This window comes from Brachycentrus maculatus, unplaced genomic scaffold (assembly GCF_059751285.1).
Source record: "Brachycentrus maculatus isolate JH-2025_06_01 unplaced genomic scaffold, ASM5975128v1 h1tg000378l, whole genome shotgun sequence".
Taxonomy (NCBI): Eukaryota; Metazoa; Arthropoda; class Insecta; order Trichoptera; family Brachycentridae; genus Brachycentrus; species Brachycentrus maculatus.
In genome coordinates, this window is record NW_028281127.1 from 439,293 (window position 1) to 456,074 (window position 16,782).

The following is a 16,782-nucleotide window of genomic DNA, read 5'->3' on the forward strand; positions in this document are numbered from 1 at the left end:
TAAAAGAAGCACATCTCCATAGATGAAGATGCGCTTCTTTTTAGCTCCATTTTAAAGCCATTTGTAAGTTATTTTATAACATCAAATTAAATGTAGTATTTTTCACCAAAACAATATTTTTTCATTTTTTTTTTTTTTTTAAATTATTAAATAATAACATCTTTTTTTTCATTGCAAAAGAGCATTCAAATGTCCTTTTTCCCTTTGAAGTTAAGCTCCATATATGTAGACAGACATCAGTCTCACAATGTTAAAGTTGTGACCTCTTAAGTAAGTAAAATGGCAAGGCACTCGGAGTTTGGCATCGTAACCTATTTGTATTGGAAGCTATCTGATAAGGGAAGTTTCAGATTCAGACCTTCTCAGGGGGTATTTAACGAGAACAAATACTCCAACAGCGACCAGAAGCACTCCTATTGCAATGAGTGAGTAGAATACGGCACTCATGATGCCCTCAATCGAGGCGGCAAGTTTGGCTTGCTTGGCTAAGTCTTTGGTAATGGTAACTTCTTGTTTAAACCAAAGCATCGGGAAGAAGATCTTATCGGGTAAGACGTCAAACATGCTAAAACATAAACAGCACTTGAAGATAGGACCTAATGTGGTATTCAACACACTAAAACAAAACTATAAAGGTCATTCGTATAATAAGGTTCCATATTTTTTTTAAATAAACAGCTTTATTGCTTTCCTTAGCATTATATGTACATCATTTTAAACTTTACAACCTACTCTATTTTTCTACATAATTGCCGTTTTTGTCTAAGCACTTTTGAATGATTTTTCAGTTAAAATTTTGTAAATTGGAATGGCAGCAGAATTTTATGACTTGGGATACAAAAGTTGGAGTATTTTCTGCAAAAGTGTTTAGACAGAAACGGTGATCATGTAGAAAAATATAGTAGGTTTTAAGCTTCAAAATGATGTATAATGCTAAGGAAAATAATAAAGCTGTATATTTTTTAAAAAATATGGGACTTTTTTTTACTTATGACCCTCGTAAATCACAACAAAATTTTAGAAAAAACTGACAATTAAAATTGAAATATTTACAAATTACAATTAACTGATCATCACGCCACTTTCCGCAGGGGGAGGTAGAGAGAATAGAACACCACACCAACCCTGTCTTTGCAAACAATATTCGCCTCTTCCACATTCATGCATCTCCTCATACATACCCGCTGAGTATTCTGACTCAGGAGTCAGACTTGACCAGTATTTGAATTACTTAACCATACCAAGTTTTCCTCAGTCTACCTCTGCTTCTATTTTCAACTGCTTTTGCCTCAAAAAAAATACTGTTCTTTCTTCACTCATTTTATTCACATGCCCGAACCATCTCAACACATTTTTATGTAGTACTTACTAATATAAAACAATTTATCATTAATCTGGTAGAACCTGCAAGCTATAGATGGTGGGTATTTATATTGTATTACTAAAAATATATCAAATTAATACTCACTGAATATGTTCTATCCTTTGAACAAAAACATTGATTTGTAATTGGGCTCGTACAAACAGCGGTATTCCTGTAGCTAGATTTAAAGCTAACTGGAATTGGTCGTTAGTTCTGGAATATTAATGTGTATTACATATTGTTATATGTATACATATATATATTTAAAAATCAACATTTCAATCTCGTAAACAAATAATTAAGTTAGATATGTTTTCACTTATTTCTATATCCATTTTTTCCTTTCAGATTTCAATAAGAAGAGTACCAATTGTTTCATGAATTTTTGGAATAATTTATTTGCAAATCTGCCTATTACAAAATTAATTCAAGAAAGATTTACATATTTTGAATAAGTTTCAGTTTTTGCGATATATTTTTCATATCCTCGGTACCTACCTGTAGAATAGAAGCTCTGTGGGTTATTCTTTTCTAAAAAATAATAAAAGTAATAAATCAATCCTCACTCATTTGGATGGAGGCCATCAATTCTAGAAGTGTACTCAGGGTCAGACAAGTAGAAGTGTGGATAAGAAACAAAAGCTGGTGCTCCAAATTTGCATAATGAAACATTCCTGGTTCCGGCTGGAGTGCAGATACTTCCGACGGGACAAAAACATGCTTCTTCTGGGTAATTCGCTCCATTGTCAAATGGTGAGTCGTCTCCCGTAAAAACTGCTCCGTCTAAGTTTTCTACAACAGTGGACCCATTCCTCTTCAGAGACATATATCTGAAATGCAAAATAAATACCTTATCTTCTCCTTTTGAGCAACAGTACATATTTATATTGTTACAGTGAAATTCCATCAAGAAATATCAATAATAATGTGTTTATTAGTTTAGAGACTGAAAGGAATGTGCATTTCAATATGCATTTTTATCAGAGGTTCTGCGGTATTATTGATGGTCCTGAAATTATGCGGAGAATTAGTTTGTATAATCCTAAAGACAGTGTCAGTATATATATACATACATACACAGGATTAACCTGCCGATGGTCATGCGTATTGGAAAAATTGCTGAACAAAATGGAATCAGTAATGAGCAATATCACATTGGACTGTCGATCTGTTTCCATGTTTCTGAAGTTTTCTGAAAGTTTTAAGTCTACTTTTTTGGAAAATTTCCACTGTTGCAATTTGAATCATATTGCTTTCTCTTTTTTCCATAACATAATAAATATGTACAAATAAAATTACAATATTCAAAAATTGTATTTTCCTAAATTAATTGAGTTAACTTTATTTTGTGACAAAAACCCAGTTAAATTGTGTAAGATAAATTAAATACTTGGGATATCAAAAAAGAATAATGGCAAATGGCAAAAGTGATATTACCTTACAGAACATGTCATGCCTAATTTAGTCAGTACATTTATATTAGTTCTTCAGAAAGAAAGACTGAATGCTGCACTATAATTTATATTTGTGTTCTTAAATATAGTGTAAAAATAAAATTATTTTATTTAACTTACGAACAAATATCTGAGGCGAAAACGGTAACAGTATCAGGATTTGTTCTAGGAGGAAATAATTCACCAGTTGATCCTTTAACTGCTCCACATTCTCCATCATAAAAATCTACTTTATTTTTAAAATTCCACAAGTCCATTTCTCCTAATCTGTCCAAACCATTAGCTCCCGTTTGAATGTTCCACCACCCATCGTAAATATCCGAATTATTACGCTGCAAGATTTATACAAACATTAAAAATAAATATTACAAATAAAGCACTCAAACATTTCATTGTAATATTCAGTCAATTTTAAAATGTACCTATAGTAAAATACTTACACCATAAAACCATCCAAATTTATCAAATGGCAGTGATATTTCAGAAATATTTAATGATTGGATAACAGTCAATAACCTGTCTTCATATCCATCAAACAAAAGTTCTCTGGCTGTCTTTGTTACAATCAACGGTTCAGAGTAAAGGTTCAAAGCAGAATTAAGACCGATGCGTATAAGGGATGATTTATCACGAACAAAGTAAGCCGCAGTCTGAAAAATGGTGAGAAATTAGTACATTTATTATAACCTTAATATCTGAAGACCATGGGGTGCGTTTAGGACCGTATCCATTTAGGCACCGTATCCAAGAATATGAAGGCCATCTGGAGATGTGAATCAAACCGGATTTTACATATTCTCTTACACTGCTGTGAAACATGGCCCCTTACAAAAGACCCAGAACAGATATTTACTACAGTCATACTCGGCGATAGTCCATTGTTATATGTTTATTTACTATATGATAGAACATATTAATCGTAGATTCACATATAGTAATATAACATTTTATAAAATAAAAACCTAACTTAAGGAAAATAAGAATGATATACAACAAGTACTTACAAGAGAAACCATATTAATATTTGATATTTCATCAGATAAATCTCCATTAGTTAAGTCAGGACGAAAAATCCAACTTCTTCGTGTCAAGAATGTTACAGTCCCATTATCATGCCATGATATGTTAACCTAAAAAATCAAAATATTTGGTTTAAATCAATTATAATGGTGAATTAAATCAAGTAAAAAAATTAAATCAATCATCATATCATGTAATTTATTAATGATAAATAATAAAATAACAACATAATTTTGTTAATAATACATACTATAGTATAGTAGCTATACTATACGGAATATTGACAAACTATTACATTCATAAATTTATTTTTAATGTAATTAATGTAAAAAAATAACTATAACTTTTTAAGTATTTGTTATAATCAGGACTTTTTTCCCATGTAAGGCGGTAGAAAGGCGTTCCGGCATCTTTTTTCTTGGATAATTTAATTTATTTTTTAATTTCAATATCAATCAGACAAAACAATGTTTGTGCTTACGTAATTAAAATCTGTATGTATATAATTGGTTGAAATCATAAAATATGGTATTGTAATGGAACTAATTTTTTTTAGTAAAAAGCTTGACTGAGTTCCGGGACCTATTTTGTTAAATAAAAAAACTCTTGGTTATAATTTTTAATATATAATATGTAATTTTGATATAGATAGTTATGATATCTTACAGATATCCCTTGAGGATTAAATCTATTATTTGTAAAAAATATTACAACATACTCAAGAAAAATAATCATATAAATGAATATGTATAACGATGATTAATCTATTATTTAAATTTGAATGCTTATTCAAACAATCAAATGTTAGCGTGAAACTGATTATGTTCAGAAAAAATATATATGTATCATGAATCGCCCCCCTTTGATTACTGTTATCACCCATTTGTTAGTTGCGTATGATGGTTAAAATGACGGCCAACTATAGATAACAAACTTAATAAAACTATGAATAACATATTAATCAAATAATATGCAAACAAACGAAAATATCACATGGTTTAAATACATATATGTGTGTGTGTGTGTGCATGTGTATAATACTTACTTTTAAATGACTTTCTTCAAAAGTATATGGTCCTAAATCTTGAAAGTGAGGTTTAATGGAATTATTTTTTATCACTTCTTCACTATTGGTAAAATTATACAAATATAATTCTAAATAAATTGGTAACGGTGTTTCCTTCCATAAATCAAAACTAAATGAGGTACTTGTTAACACAGACATCTGTAAAGTAAAAAATATAAAATATATATTATCTATCTAATACACATTCATGCTAGCAGTTCATCAATATTTAGAGGTCAAAATAAAATAAAGAACAAAGGCAAAATAAAGGAATGGGTAAATGATCGAGAGTTAATTTTATGAAAATTGTAAAAAATTTATGTTCTTAATTTTTCTCTCTTTTTTGTGTGTATATCGGGTTAAAATGGTTAGAAACAATAAAAAAATGTATGCAAAAAGAACTCCACCGACAAGTCACACAAGGTGGTTTGATGGATCTCTGCAAAAAAAATGTTTAAAATTGTTATTTAAATAAATGTAAACAATTTATATTAATTAAAAAAAAATAAAAATAAACTTTCAATCATATTCAAGAATAATAGCATTTATATATATAAATACATGTAAATGCACCCAATGAACATTTGCATCTATGGAAATTGCAGTGTTGTGTTATCAGTATGTAATTGAGTATGAGTACTTCAACTGTTAAAGAAAACATGTACTCATATATGTAGGTATATATTGTTGGCGACATTGCAAAAGACCTATCTTAAGAATGGTCAATTTTATAAAAATGATGAGTCCAGACAATACTATCAGAGCAGTTAATTACAAATACTATATTTTCAAAAAATAGAGGGCATTACTTTAGACTTCACTTAGAAATCTAATACTTCAACATTAATCGTAAAATCTAATCAAATAAAAGAAAATGACATCATCGTATAATTCATAAATTATATAGTATGCTATAGTAAAAAGTTATTAGTAAAAAGTAATTACAAAAAGTATTACAATTATATAGTAAAAAGAATCTCACAATATTTAAAAAAATATTATGGAAATGTTTCAAATCGTGTACATGTCTTTGGTGTACAGTATTTTAAAATATATGATTCCACTTCCATATATGGAACCCTCGTTACCCAATTTACATAGATAAAGTAAGATCTTCTTTTTTTCAAATTAAGAACCTGCACAGTCGCAGTGACCAGTTATTTTTCTTCAAACGGACTTTTAAAAAAAAAATAAACATTATAGATCTTACCTGGTTACATAAGATCTATATATATATATATATATATATACGACAGCTATGTTGCAATTTTACATGTATCTATGTATTGTTATGCTTGATTTCTGTGAATTATTCTGAATCAAATAAGAATAGATGAAATAGAAAAGTACTAAATAAAAAAGTGTGTATTTTTGAACATATTCAATATTTATAAAAAAAATCATTCTCTATTTTCTTACTATGGGGCAAGTATTTATTTTTTGTCCGCCTCTGTAGAGTAATAGTTAGCACATTCAGCTAGCGTGCTGGCTTATTCACTTTAAAATTGATTGAATATTTATATATAAAATTGATTGAATTTACCCTGGACGGTACCTGAAGCACGGAATTGATTGTCTTGCCTTCATGGAAGTAACAATCAAGATAACACTGCGTTGATATGATGCAGAGCCATATCCACCATAGGATGCGGATAAGGGTTAGAAGAAGAATAAGTATTTACTAAGTAAAACTTTAATTAAAAAGAAGTACATATTTATATGTAACAACTTCATTTTTTTTTAAATTGACAAACTCATGGATAATCATACTCTACATATGTATGAGTAATATATAAGTGATGGAGACACATCTTTCATTGACGTAGATAAATAAATTGCTAAACAAGAATATATACTTATAATAATAATATATTATTATCATAATGGCATAAATTCAATGAGTAATATTTCTGTATAAATATTAGTACGTTGATTATAAAAAATAAAAACAGTTATATAAAAATTTGTAATACAGTCATTAATCATAACTTTTTTTAATGTCTCTTTTGGGACAATTTTGTTATCACCACCTCGGACAAGATAAAAATATGAATAAAATAAAGGGCACTTTCAATACATAAAATGCATTTCACAATCAGGGGCTCAGAGTAACAATGGTGAACTACGAAAATTGCAGTTTTGAGCAAGCATTGAACTTACATTCTAAAAAGCAATTATATTAGTGACACAACGGGGAAACTCCCTACGCTAATTATTTATTTCTATGTAAGATAAGCCAATTTGTGCACCTCTGTAGGGAATTCTTTGGTGCTTTTGACTACCGTGCTGGAGGTAATAAACATTTTTCTTCTTCTAATGGTGCATAGGTCACTCCATTGTATTGATGCAGTGTTATCTTGAGCGTTAACACATGAAAGAAAGGTGATCAGCCCTCCGCTTCAGGTACCAGTCCAGGGTAATATTGAATAAATATTAGAGTGAAAAAATGTCCGCCTCCGTGGTATAATGGTCAGCACGCTTGGCTACCGTACTGGCGGTCTCAAGTTCGATTCCCAGGGAGGGAGTCAATTAAAACAAAAAAATTATAAAAAATATCCGCAGTACAAAACAATTTTTTTATTGTATTGCAATAATATTAAATGTTTTATGGAATATTTATTCAATATGAAAATATGGTTCGTGAAACTAGTAAAAATAAACAGCCCCAATACTCAAAACAATATTATTATCATCATCATTATGTTTATCTTTTGTTGTTATTATGAATACAAATTTGTTAGAATTTTAAAAAAAGAATATGTACTTACAGTTTTCAAAATACTGTAGAACAGTGTTGGCCAAATGATGACTAGAACAGTAAAAATAAGGCTTAACGAAATTCCAACAATCATCTGCGCCATAAGGCCACATTTCCTCGTACAACATCCCATTGTATCAGATAACTATGTAGTTGAGAATGAGCAAATAATCTGTAACATCAATCAAAATTATTTTTTTAAAACATACATTCATTCTTAAATAAATCACTGAACAGATTAAATTTATTTGATACATCGTACCTAGATAAAGCATGTATAAAAAAATCTAAACAAGTATTTATTTTTTCTTATTCTCCTAAAAATATTTAATATCTATATAACGTCGTAACATCGCTCGCGGCGAGCATCACCGAGCATCCAAAACTATGGATGGAGCGCTCGGCTCGGTGTACTGACTGCCTGAATGATCGCATCGTAACGTAACACGTTACGACGAAATGCTCCGGTCAGTCTCTACCTTTACAAAATTATAAAATTACTTATAAAAAATTTTAAAAAAACCTTGTATCGAAAATTATCATGGCTGAAAATAGTGTAAATAAGTTTTGAATATAAAAGGATTCAAAAGTTGTAAAAAAAATTAAATGTTAAAATAAAAATAATCTTATAATGAATCAAAATAAATTATATTTTTATTCATTATAAGATTTATATATATATTTATATATATATATATATATATATATATATATATATATATATATATATATATATATATATATATATATATATATATATATATATATATATATATATATATATGTGCACACATTATTTATTATTTGGTAAAATCTAGATGAATAGCTCTTATCAAAATAATATATAACCAAGCAGGTGGAAGCACCTAAGCCAGGATAACAAAATTGATATTATAATTTTAGTTTTAGATTATATTATATCATCATTTTTAATCAATATGGAAATATAACAATTTGATAAATAGTTCCTTCCATTTTTTATTTATTGCCGGTAAAGGAAAATATAAAAACCAATATATCGAACTAAGGCAAAAAAAAAGAAGGCTTCAGAGATTAAGATTTAAAATATTAAGAATTGTGTTATAGTTTAATTTTTCTTTTGTTTGTGTACAAACTCTTGCTGTTGCTATTTTTTACAAATTAGAAAAAAGGTAATATTAGCAAAAAAGTGTAAAAACAGAACTCTGTCAGGTGGCTTGGTGGGTCATTGAAAAATATTAATTATGTAATATACAAATGTTTAAATGATTAAAGAAAACACTTGTTTTTTACCACTTGAGTTTTATTATAGACTACATGTTTCAGAAGTTAAACTTCCATCATTCAGGTCTGTATAATAAATGTTTATAAAAATTAGCACACTTAAATAAATATAAATATACATTGTCATATTATTTTAAACCACTTTTGACAAAAGCATTTCATCAAAAAATTAAAAGGCAAGGTAATCAGCGATGCGCTCTCAATGTGTTGTCTAAAATATCTTCCACTCATATAAGAGAAAAAGGAGAGAAGATAAACAATAGGGTGAAGGACATAACTACCTCACAGGAATAAAAATGAAGAAGGAATAGTAGCCGGAGAAAGGAAGAATAGCAGCATTGGCTAGAAAACTCGGATTGCATACCCTTAATCATACAAGGATAGTTAAAGACTTGTATAAATTGGACAAGACCACTAATGTTAGATTTAAGTTTTGTACTGACATTTCTTGGTTGAACTGTTATTTTATTATATTTACCACTAATGTGTATAAGTATCTTTAGGCCTTCAAACCTACAAATCATTAATATTAAGGAACCCAAAGAACATAAATAATTTGTCTTTAAAACATAATTCGTATGTACCCATCTATATTGTATTATTTTTTCTTAAATCTTGCTTCCATAATACGGCTAATCAAATCAAATCAATGATATTATAAAAACATACTATTTTACAAATAAGCATCATAAATATTATCAGATTTATATAATTCACAGTGCAAAGTACAACAAGCATTGCAAATCATATACTTAGTCATATATTGCCCAGTGAAGTAATTTAAAAACATAATGTGTAATATCATTCTTCTGGTTACCTAAACACACAAACAAAATGGTTAATACACTGTACGAAGCAAAAGTGAAATCAATGAATTTACATTTTTTTATGATTACTCAAAGTTCAACTTTCAAATACAACGTCTACTTTATTCAATTTGCTGTGTACACCAAAATACTATAAAATAAATAAACCTATATAAATACACTTAATTTCCTCAACTATAAAAAAATTCATGGATAAATATTAATTTACACTTGCAAAACTGGCAAAATTTAGTTTTATAGGAAAAAAAATGTCAAGACAAATAATGATTAATCATTTGCATACTTATAAAACTAGAAAAAACAATATAATTGACAGGGTATCTTCTCATTTATTGCAAATGAATCAGCAACTATAACTATGAACTAATGACTCAACGACAGATAACACATTTTCATTAATTGATTTAGCCGTCACTTTGGGGTAATATCTTTCTATTTTTGTTTAAAGATTTACTTTGTAAATACCAGTATTTCTTAAAACCTATTGTGACACGTGTTTCGATACATTCTGTATCATTTTCAATCACTGTAAAATGAACCGTGTTTGAAAATGATCCGGATTGCATCAAAACAAGTGTCACAATAGATTAAAATAAATAGTGGTATTTACCAAGTATATATAACTTTCATTAAAAACATATTAAGCAAACAGAAATTTCATTTTACTATGTGGAAAAGGAAGCCTAATCGTACATGCACGCATAAAACAGTTTTCCTAATAGGAAGTAAATTTTCCTATCTAAGAGTGTATTCTTAAGCCAGTTTCATGGTTTGAGTCTATTGTATGATATATTATTTCGAGAAATAAAAATGCTTTGTGTTCTGATCCACTCACATTTTTATTAACCAACTAGTTTCGGCAACAACCTGTTGCCCTCTTCAGGGTTTATTTATTACTAAATAAATAAACAGGGTTTATTTTTTATAAATAAACCCTGAAGAGGGCAACAGGGTGTTGCCGAAACTAGTTGGTTAATAAAAATGTGAGTGGATCAGAACACAAAGTATTTTTATTTCTCGAAATAATATACCAATATGATCCACAAAGTTAATGCTTTCAATATTCAAAACATATTGTATGATAATTCTATTATTATTTTTATAATGAGCTTCTTAGGCCTACAAAAATAAATAAATTTGAAATATATCTTATATAATGAAAATATAAATACTTCACTAAAATATATTTTCGAAAAAACGATACAAAATATTTAATATTAAAGAAACTCTTGCACCAATTAGTTTCATTGTATTGTTATTATTTATAAAAAGTAAATAATAGGAATTATAATAAGTTAAAATGATCAAATGTGTAAAAAATTATCTAATTACATAAGACTAAAAGGTTTTAATGTCTTAATCAGAAATATGGGATTCAACTCACCTGCTTTTTGTAAAATATATTTTTAAATATTCAATATACTATGTTTTAAAATTCATGTTGTTGAAAGAATTGGTTTCACTGATGCTACCTAATCCTATCTACTTATATCGCAAACTGAACATATAAGGTTTCAAAAGGTAATTAACACGAAATTCTTTATTAATTATGTTAACATCAATCATTATATATATAGTCTGAATATCCTTATCTTTAGTAGGAGATAATTATCTTTTTTAACAATAATGTATTATATAAATGCATAATTATTTACATAACAAATTATTTGATCTAGTCAACAGGTAATGTTCTTCATTGCTGTAATCTACAACTAGAAATATAATACTACAATACTATTCCTAATCTTAAAAAATGCTAATACTAAAAACAGAATAAATAAAGACCAACACAACACACACTTTGATAAATTATATGCAAACTTTTGTTCTGCAATTGTAAGACAAAGAAAATATGTTGCATTCATTTGTATTTCTGATAACAATTTCATTTGTAAATGCTGTCCATGCCTTAAATCAATCATGGTGAAAGTATTTCAACAAACAGTAGACACAAAAATAAAAATATGACTTATTTTAAAGCACTTTTATACATCAAAGTAAATATATATATATATATATATTTTATAAAATTCACATACTATCTATAAAAACAGAATAAAAATAATATATTTAAGTGAGAATATACTAATCTGGTACCTATGGAAACACAACCATACTTAAAACAATATATTAAAAGAAATATATTTAAAAAATATCGATTGTAAAATGTGTTTAAATTGAAACATTTTTTTATTACAATTAATGTTTTATTTACCTTTATTAAATAGACAACACACAAAGCATATTGAAGAAGAAATATGTTAAATGAACGCTAACCCAACTTGTTTGGTAACGAAAAATGACTAAACGCCAGAGGCAATCGCAGCCTGGTACAATGGCCATTGCATAAAAACAATAATTTCGTCATACAAGTACACACGTATTCGAAAAAAACATTCACTAGTAAAAAATAAATATAAATACCTTTCTGCTGCGATGAGCTTGGCATAACCAAATAATCAAATATAAAATTAGTAATTTAATAACAATAACAGCTTTTAAAAATACCTTTTTTTACAATAAATATTTAGTTTATTCTAGAATATTTTTGTTCAAGTAAAAATAAATAACATTGCGAGACGCCTCGTGTAGCTTTACTGTAGTAAAACTAGCACATTTAAAAATTATAACGAAACAAGTTCATCAGACGTCCGCATGCTCAAGACCAGTTCAAGACTACTAACAATAACAATATTCGACGCATAAACGCGAATAATACAACACTGTAATCAGTAATCGAAAACATATTTATGACATCTGACGTGATTTGACACATATTTGACATTTCACTTTTTTTTTAGTTTTTAGTCTTTGTCCGAGTAAAGTGCTACGTTCATAAAATTATCTAACGATCGCACAAATGTAAAATATGATTATCTAACGATCGCACAAATGTATATGGGTACCTACCTTAATTACATTCAGTAATCTATGGAACAATATTTAGGTTTTTTAGTCATTTCTATTTACTATGTGTATTTTAATGCCATTTTGTATTGGGTGTTGTCTTTTTCATTCACCGTTGAAGATAATGTGAATACATATTACCTTTAAGTCTGACTTTGAATAAATGTCGTTTCATCAGTGATGTGAAATTTAGGCAACATTATTTCGAAATACAGAGTCTGTCATTATTTTCTGTAAATGAGTACGAAAACAAAAATAGCCGGAATCATGAAGGATTCTAACATTGTTAAAATTGCTGTGCAGATGATCAACGAACCCGATAAAGTACCTCAGCTTATTGAGTTTAATCAACGTCAACCATTAACCGGCATAATCCAGGAGCTCTGTAACTTCTGGGGTCTTCCGAATCCGGAACATTATGCTCTACAATTTTCCGAAAACAATAACAATTACATCACTGAAAAAAACAGAAATGAAATAAAAAATGGATCCATTCTGACATTAGACCAATCCCCATCGAAAACTGTAGAAGAAATATTGTTAAAGGTTAATTCTAGTAACAATGAAGACAAGACGAGCGCCCTCGATAAACTCGCCCGGCTGAGTGCAGACATTACTTTTGCTTTAGAATTCATCAACAAAAAGGGGTTAACGCTTATTGTCAATAACATAGAAGGAAATAAATTTAAAGGACCCGCTCTGGCGCACGCTTTATCCTCATTTGTGGAGTTGATGGATCACGGTGTGATATCATGGGATATTTTGGAAACTCCTTTCATTGCCAAAATTGCGAGCTTTGTGAACAATCAATCTGTATCACAGGACTACAAAGTTGTCCAGGCATGTTTGTCCATATTGGAGAATGTGGTACTGAACAGCAGTAGTAAAAGTGCTCTGGTTGAAAGAGAAATAACTATCCCCAACTTGGTTATGCACCTCCAGTCCTCTTCCGATAATCAAGTAATTCAACAAAATACTATAGCTCTCATTAATGCCTTATTTTTAAAAGCGGATTTATCAAAACGCAAGTACATGTCGGCCACTTTGTCTTCCAAACAAGTTCGAAACGTCATCTGGTGTCATGTAATACAAGCTCCTGGGAATGTAGGTACCGAGATGGCCCACCAATTGTATGTTTTACAAACTCTCACGCTCAGTTTATTGGATCAGAGAATGATTAAAATTGACCCGCAAGATTCCGACGCTCTGGAAAAGCTTAAAGAACTTCGTCGATTTGCTTTCGATAATGATGGAAGCAATACGAGCCTTGATGTAAGTGCCCGGCGCCAAATAGGGTTAAATAAAGATTTTAAGAAATTAGGTTTCAAGAATGACATGAATCCTATAGCTGACTTTGGTGAAGAGAATACTCCCGGAATGCTGGCTTTAGACTGCATGATATATTTTGCTAGAAATCATACAGAATCATACACTAAAGTAGTTCTGGAGAATAGTTGCAGATCGGATGAACACGAATGTCCCTTCGGAAGAACGAGCATTGAATTAGTGAAATTGCTGAGTGACATTTTAAGAATTAAAGAGTCTCCGAGTGAACAGGGACAGACTTATCATCCCATGTTCTTTACGCATGACCATCCATTTGAAGAATTCTTTTGTATTTGCATAATTTTATTGAATAAAACATGGAAAGAAATGAGAGCTACTACTGAAGATTTTGTTAAGGTATTTAGTGTTGTTAGAGAACAGATCTTGAGGGCGTTATCTTCTCACCCTATGGGACTGGACAAATTCAAACAGAAGATACAACAACTGACATACTCCGAAATCACCCAAATATGGCAACAAGAACGCACCAGCCGAGAAGAGTGGGAGTCTCACGCGAGACCTATCGTAGAATTAAAAGAACAAATCACCCCCGAAATAATGAGTTTGATCGAACAGCAAAGGCTCGGTTTGTTGGTGGACGGCACGAGGTTCACTAAGTATTCACCCCGGGGACAGAGAATTAAAGATAAGTTTTGGTTTGTTCGACTCTCACCTAACCATAAAATAATCCACTATGGAGATTGCGACGAAAAGAGTAACCCGAGTTTGGAAGAGTTGGGAAATAAATTGGCAGTATCGGATATCAAAGGACTGATAACAGGGAAAGAATGTCCGCATATGAAAGATATGAAAGGTAGAAAAACTACTCACCAATTGGCATTTTCCATTACTACAGATTCTACCGACATGACTTCCTTGGACTTTGTTGCTCCTGATGAACAAGTATTTGACTATTGGACGGATGGCATTAATGCACTATTAGGAAACAAAATGGTCAGCAAAATGTGCGAAAATGATCTGGAAACATTACTGTCCATGGATATTAAACTGAGACTTTTAGATGCCGAGGGAATTGATATTCCTCAGGATCCGCCACCAATACCTCCCGAACCAGAAAACTATGATTTTTATTATGATTTAAAATAAATGAATGAAGTTGTCTTTAATAATTAAAAATCAGCAACACTATTCATATCTAGAATTAGAACAATAAATATAATCGCTCTACAAAAGAATACATGTTGCAGATGCAATAATCTTTATTAGTACCAAATGTATATTTTTATTTTTCTGTGTATTTTTTTAAGAGTTGTATCAATTAATAATTGATTTGTATTTACAAAACACAGTAAATTCAAATTGATTCCATAGTAATAATTCAAAAGATTATTGGTAATAAATTTGGAGAAAAAAGTGTACATTTGATCAAACTTGATGGTCTGCACATTCAGGAAAGTCACTTCGTTTCATATTTTAATTTATATAAATATAATACAATACTATTCACAAAATGTGCCAAAATTGGATATGCAACCATTCCTTGAATAATTTTTAGTTATCTAGCTAACAAACAAATAAGGTATTTGTATATACATATCAGTGGATATTTTTTAAAAAATCCTTAGAGTTTAAATATTATGTATGTTTATAATAAGTAAGAACAAAAATGTTTTATATAAATTGTAGCAACATAGATTCTAAATTATGCAGGAATATGTATTCATAAGGACCCATGTACTGTTTATTGATGACCATCAATAATTCTCACCCTTATTTTCATTAATGTGTGAGATTTATACACCAGTCAATTTGACCCAGTAGAAAGTTTGAACAAAGTTATTGATTACATCAACTCTCAAACTACTGATAGCCTATCTCGCAGGTTAGTATTTTTTTTTTGTTTACCTATTGCAATGTGCAACCTGGAAAAAGAAACAGAAGGGTTTGTTTGAGAGGCTGGCTCTGCTCATGCGGAATTTCGCATTCATCAGTTACACTTCTTCCTTGCGTACCCAAACAACTTTTAGAAATATCAATCAATATTTACTAGAACATCGGCAGAAACTAAAAGCCATCTGTCATCCTGAAATACAATAATAGCATTAATGTTGCGAATCAGTATGCAGCATCATATTGCCTCATATAAAAAGCGCTAAAATCGTGGAATTATTTTTTTTTTAAATGAGAACACCTTTATCAAGGCATATATTCTATATAAAGAGCCTACATCTTAAGATGAATGAAAAGCAATAGCGCATAAAAAATCCTAGAACAATTATGAATGATTTAGTTGGTGACTTCTGGGTTACTAATAAACCAGATGTGCGCCTCCGTGGTGTAATGATTAGCGTGTTTAGCTACTGTGCTGGAGGTCCCAGGTTCGATTCCCAGGGGGGGTGAAAATAAATATTAGTGATTTTACACTAATAATTATTTGATATTACCCTGGACCGGTCCCTGAAGCGCAGGAGTGATCACCTTACCTTCTTGTAAGTAATGATCAAGATAACCTGCATCAATACGATGCAGTGATTCCAAAAATATTTTTTAACCTGTGGAGCAGTACCAATATACTCTCTCATGTAGTACTTCAAATAATGTTTACATGAAAATGCTATTTAATTCCATATCAGCATGATGTTGACATCGACACATTGTTTTGAAATCTATTAGTAAAAATATGATACAAAACAATGTTTTACATTTAACATAATTTAAAAATGACTTAAATACAAAAATCACTACTCGACAGGTTAAAATATTATAAATATTAATTTTGTTAATTAAGTTAGAATATTGCATAAGACCAGAAGTATTTTCAATAATACCTTTTTTTA

The 16,782-nt window shown here is 29.7% G+C and overlaps 2 protein-coding genes across 5 annotated transcripts; one reads left to right on the top strand and one right to left on the bottom strand.

Annotated features, from left to right (window-relative positions):
* Positions 1-145: 145 nt before the first annotated feature.
* LOC148303212 (protein croquemort-like) lies at positions 146-12,510 on the bottom strand. Of its 4 annotated transcripts, none has more exons than XM_088270348.1 (9): positions 12,260-12,510; positions 7,672-7,833; positions 4,883-5,062; positions 3,822-3,947; positions 3,258-3,467; positions 2,938-3,149; positions 1,930-2,193; positions 1,469-1,576; positions 146-565 (listed from the first exon to the last, which is right to left on the bottom strand). In XM_088270348.1, exons 2-9 carry the CDS (start codon positions 7,792-7,794, stop codon positions 328-330), a joined length of 1,461 nt encoding a protein of 486 aa, XP_088126474.1. In that variant the 5' UTR covers positions 7,795-7,833; positions 12,260-12,510; the 3' UTR covers positions 146-327. The 4 variants fall into 4 exon arrangements, with proteins under 4 accessions (XP_088126474.1, XP_088126471.1, XP_088126473.1 ...); XM_088270345.1 differs by having other exon boundaries at positions 12,176-12,510; XM_088270347.1 differs by lacking the exon at positions 12,260-12,510 and adding an exon at positions 11,967-12,056.
* Positions 12,511-12,711: 201 nt separating this feature from the next.
* Positions 12,712-15,218, top strand: LOC148303213 (engulfment and cell motility protein 1-like). Its single transcript, XM_088270341.1, has one exon. The coding sequence runs from the start codon at positions 12,896-12,898 to the stop codon at positions 15,089-15,091; it is 2,196 nt and encodes a 731-aa protein (XP_088126467.1). The 5' UTR covers positions 12,712-12,895; the 3' UTR covers positions 15,092-15,218.
* Positions 15,219-16,782: the final 1,564 nt, after the last annotated feature.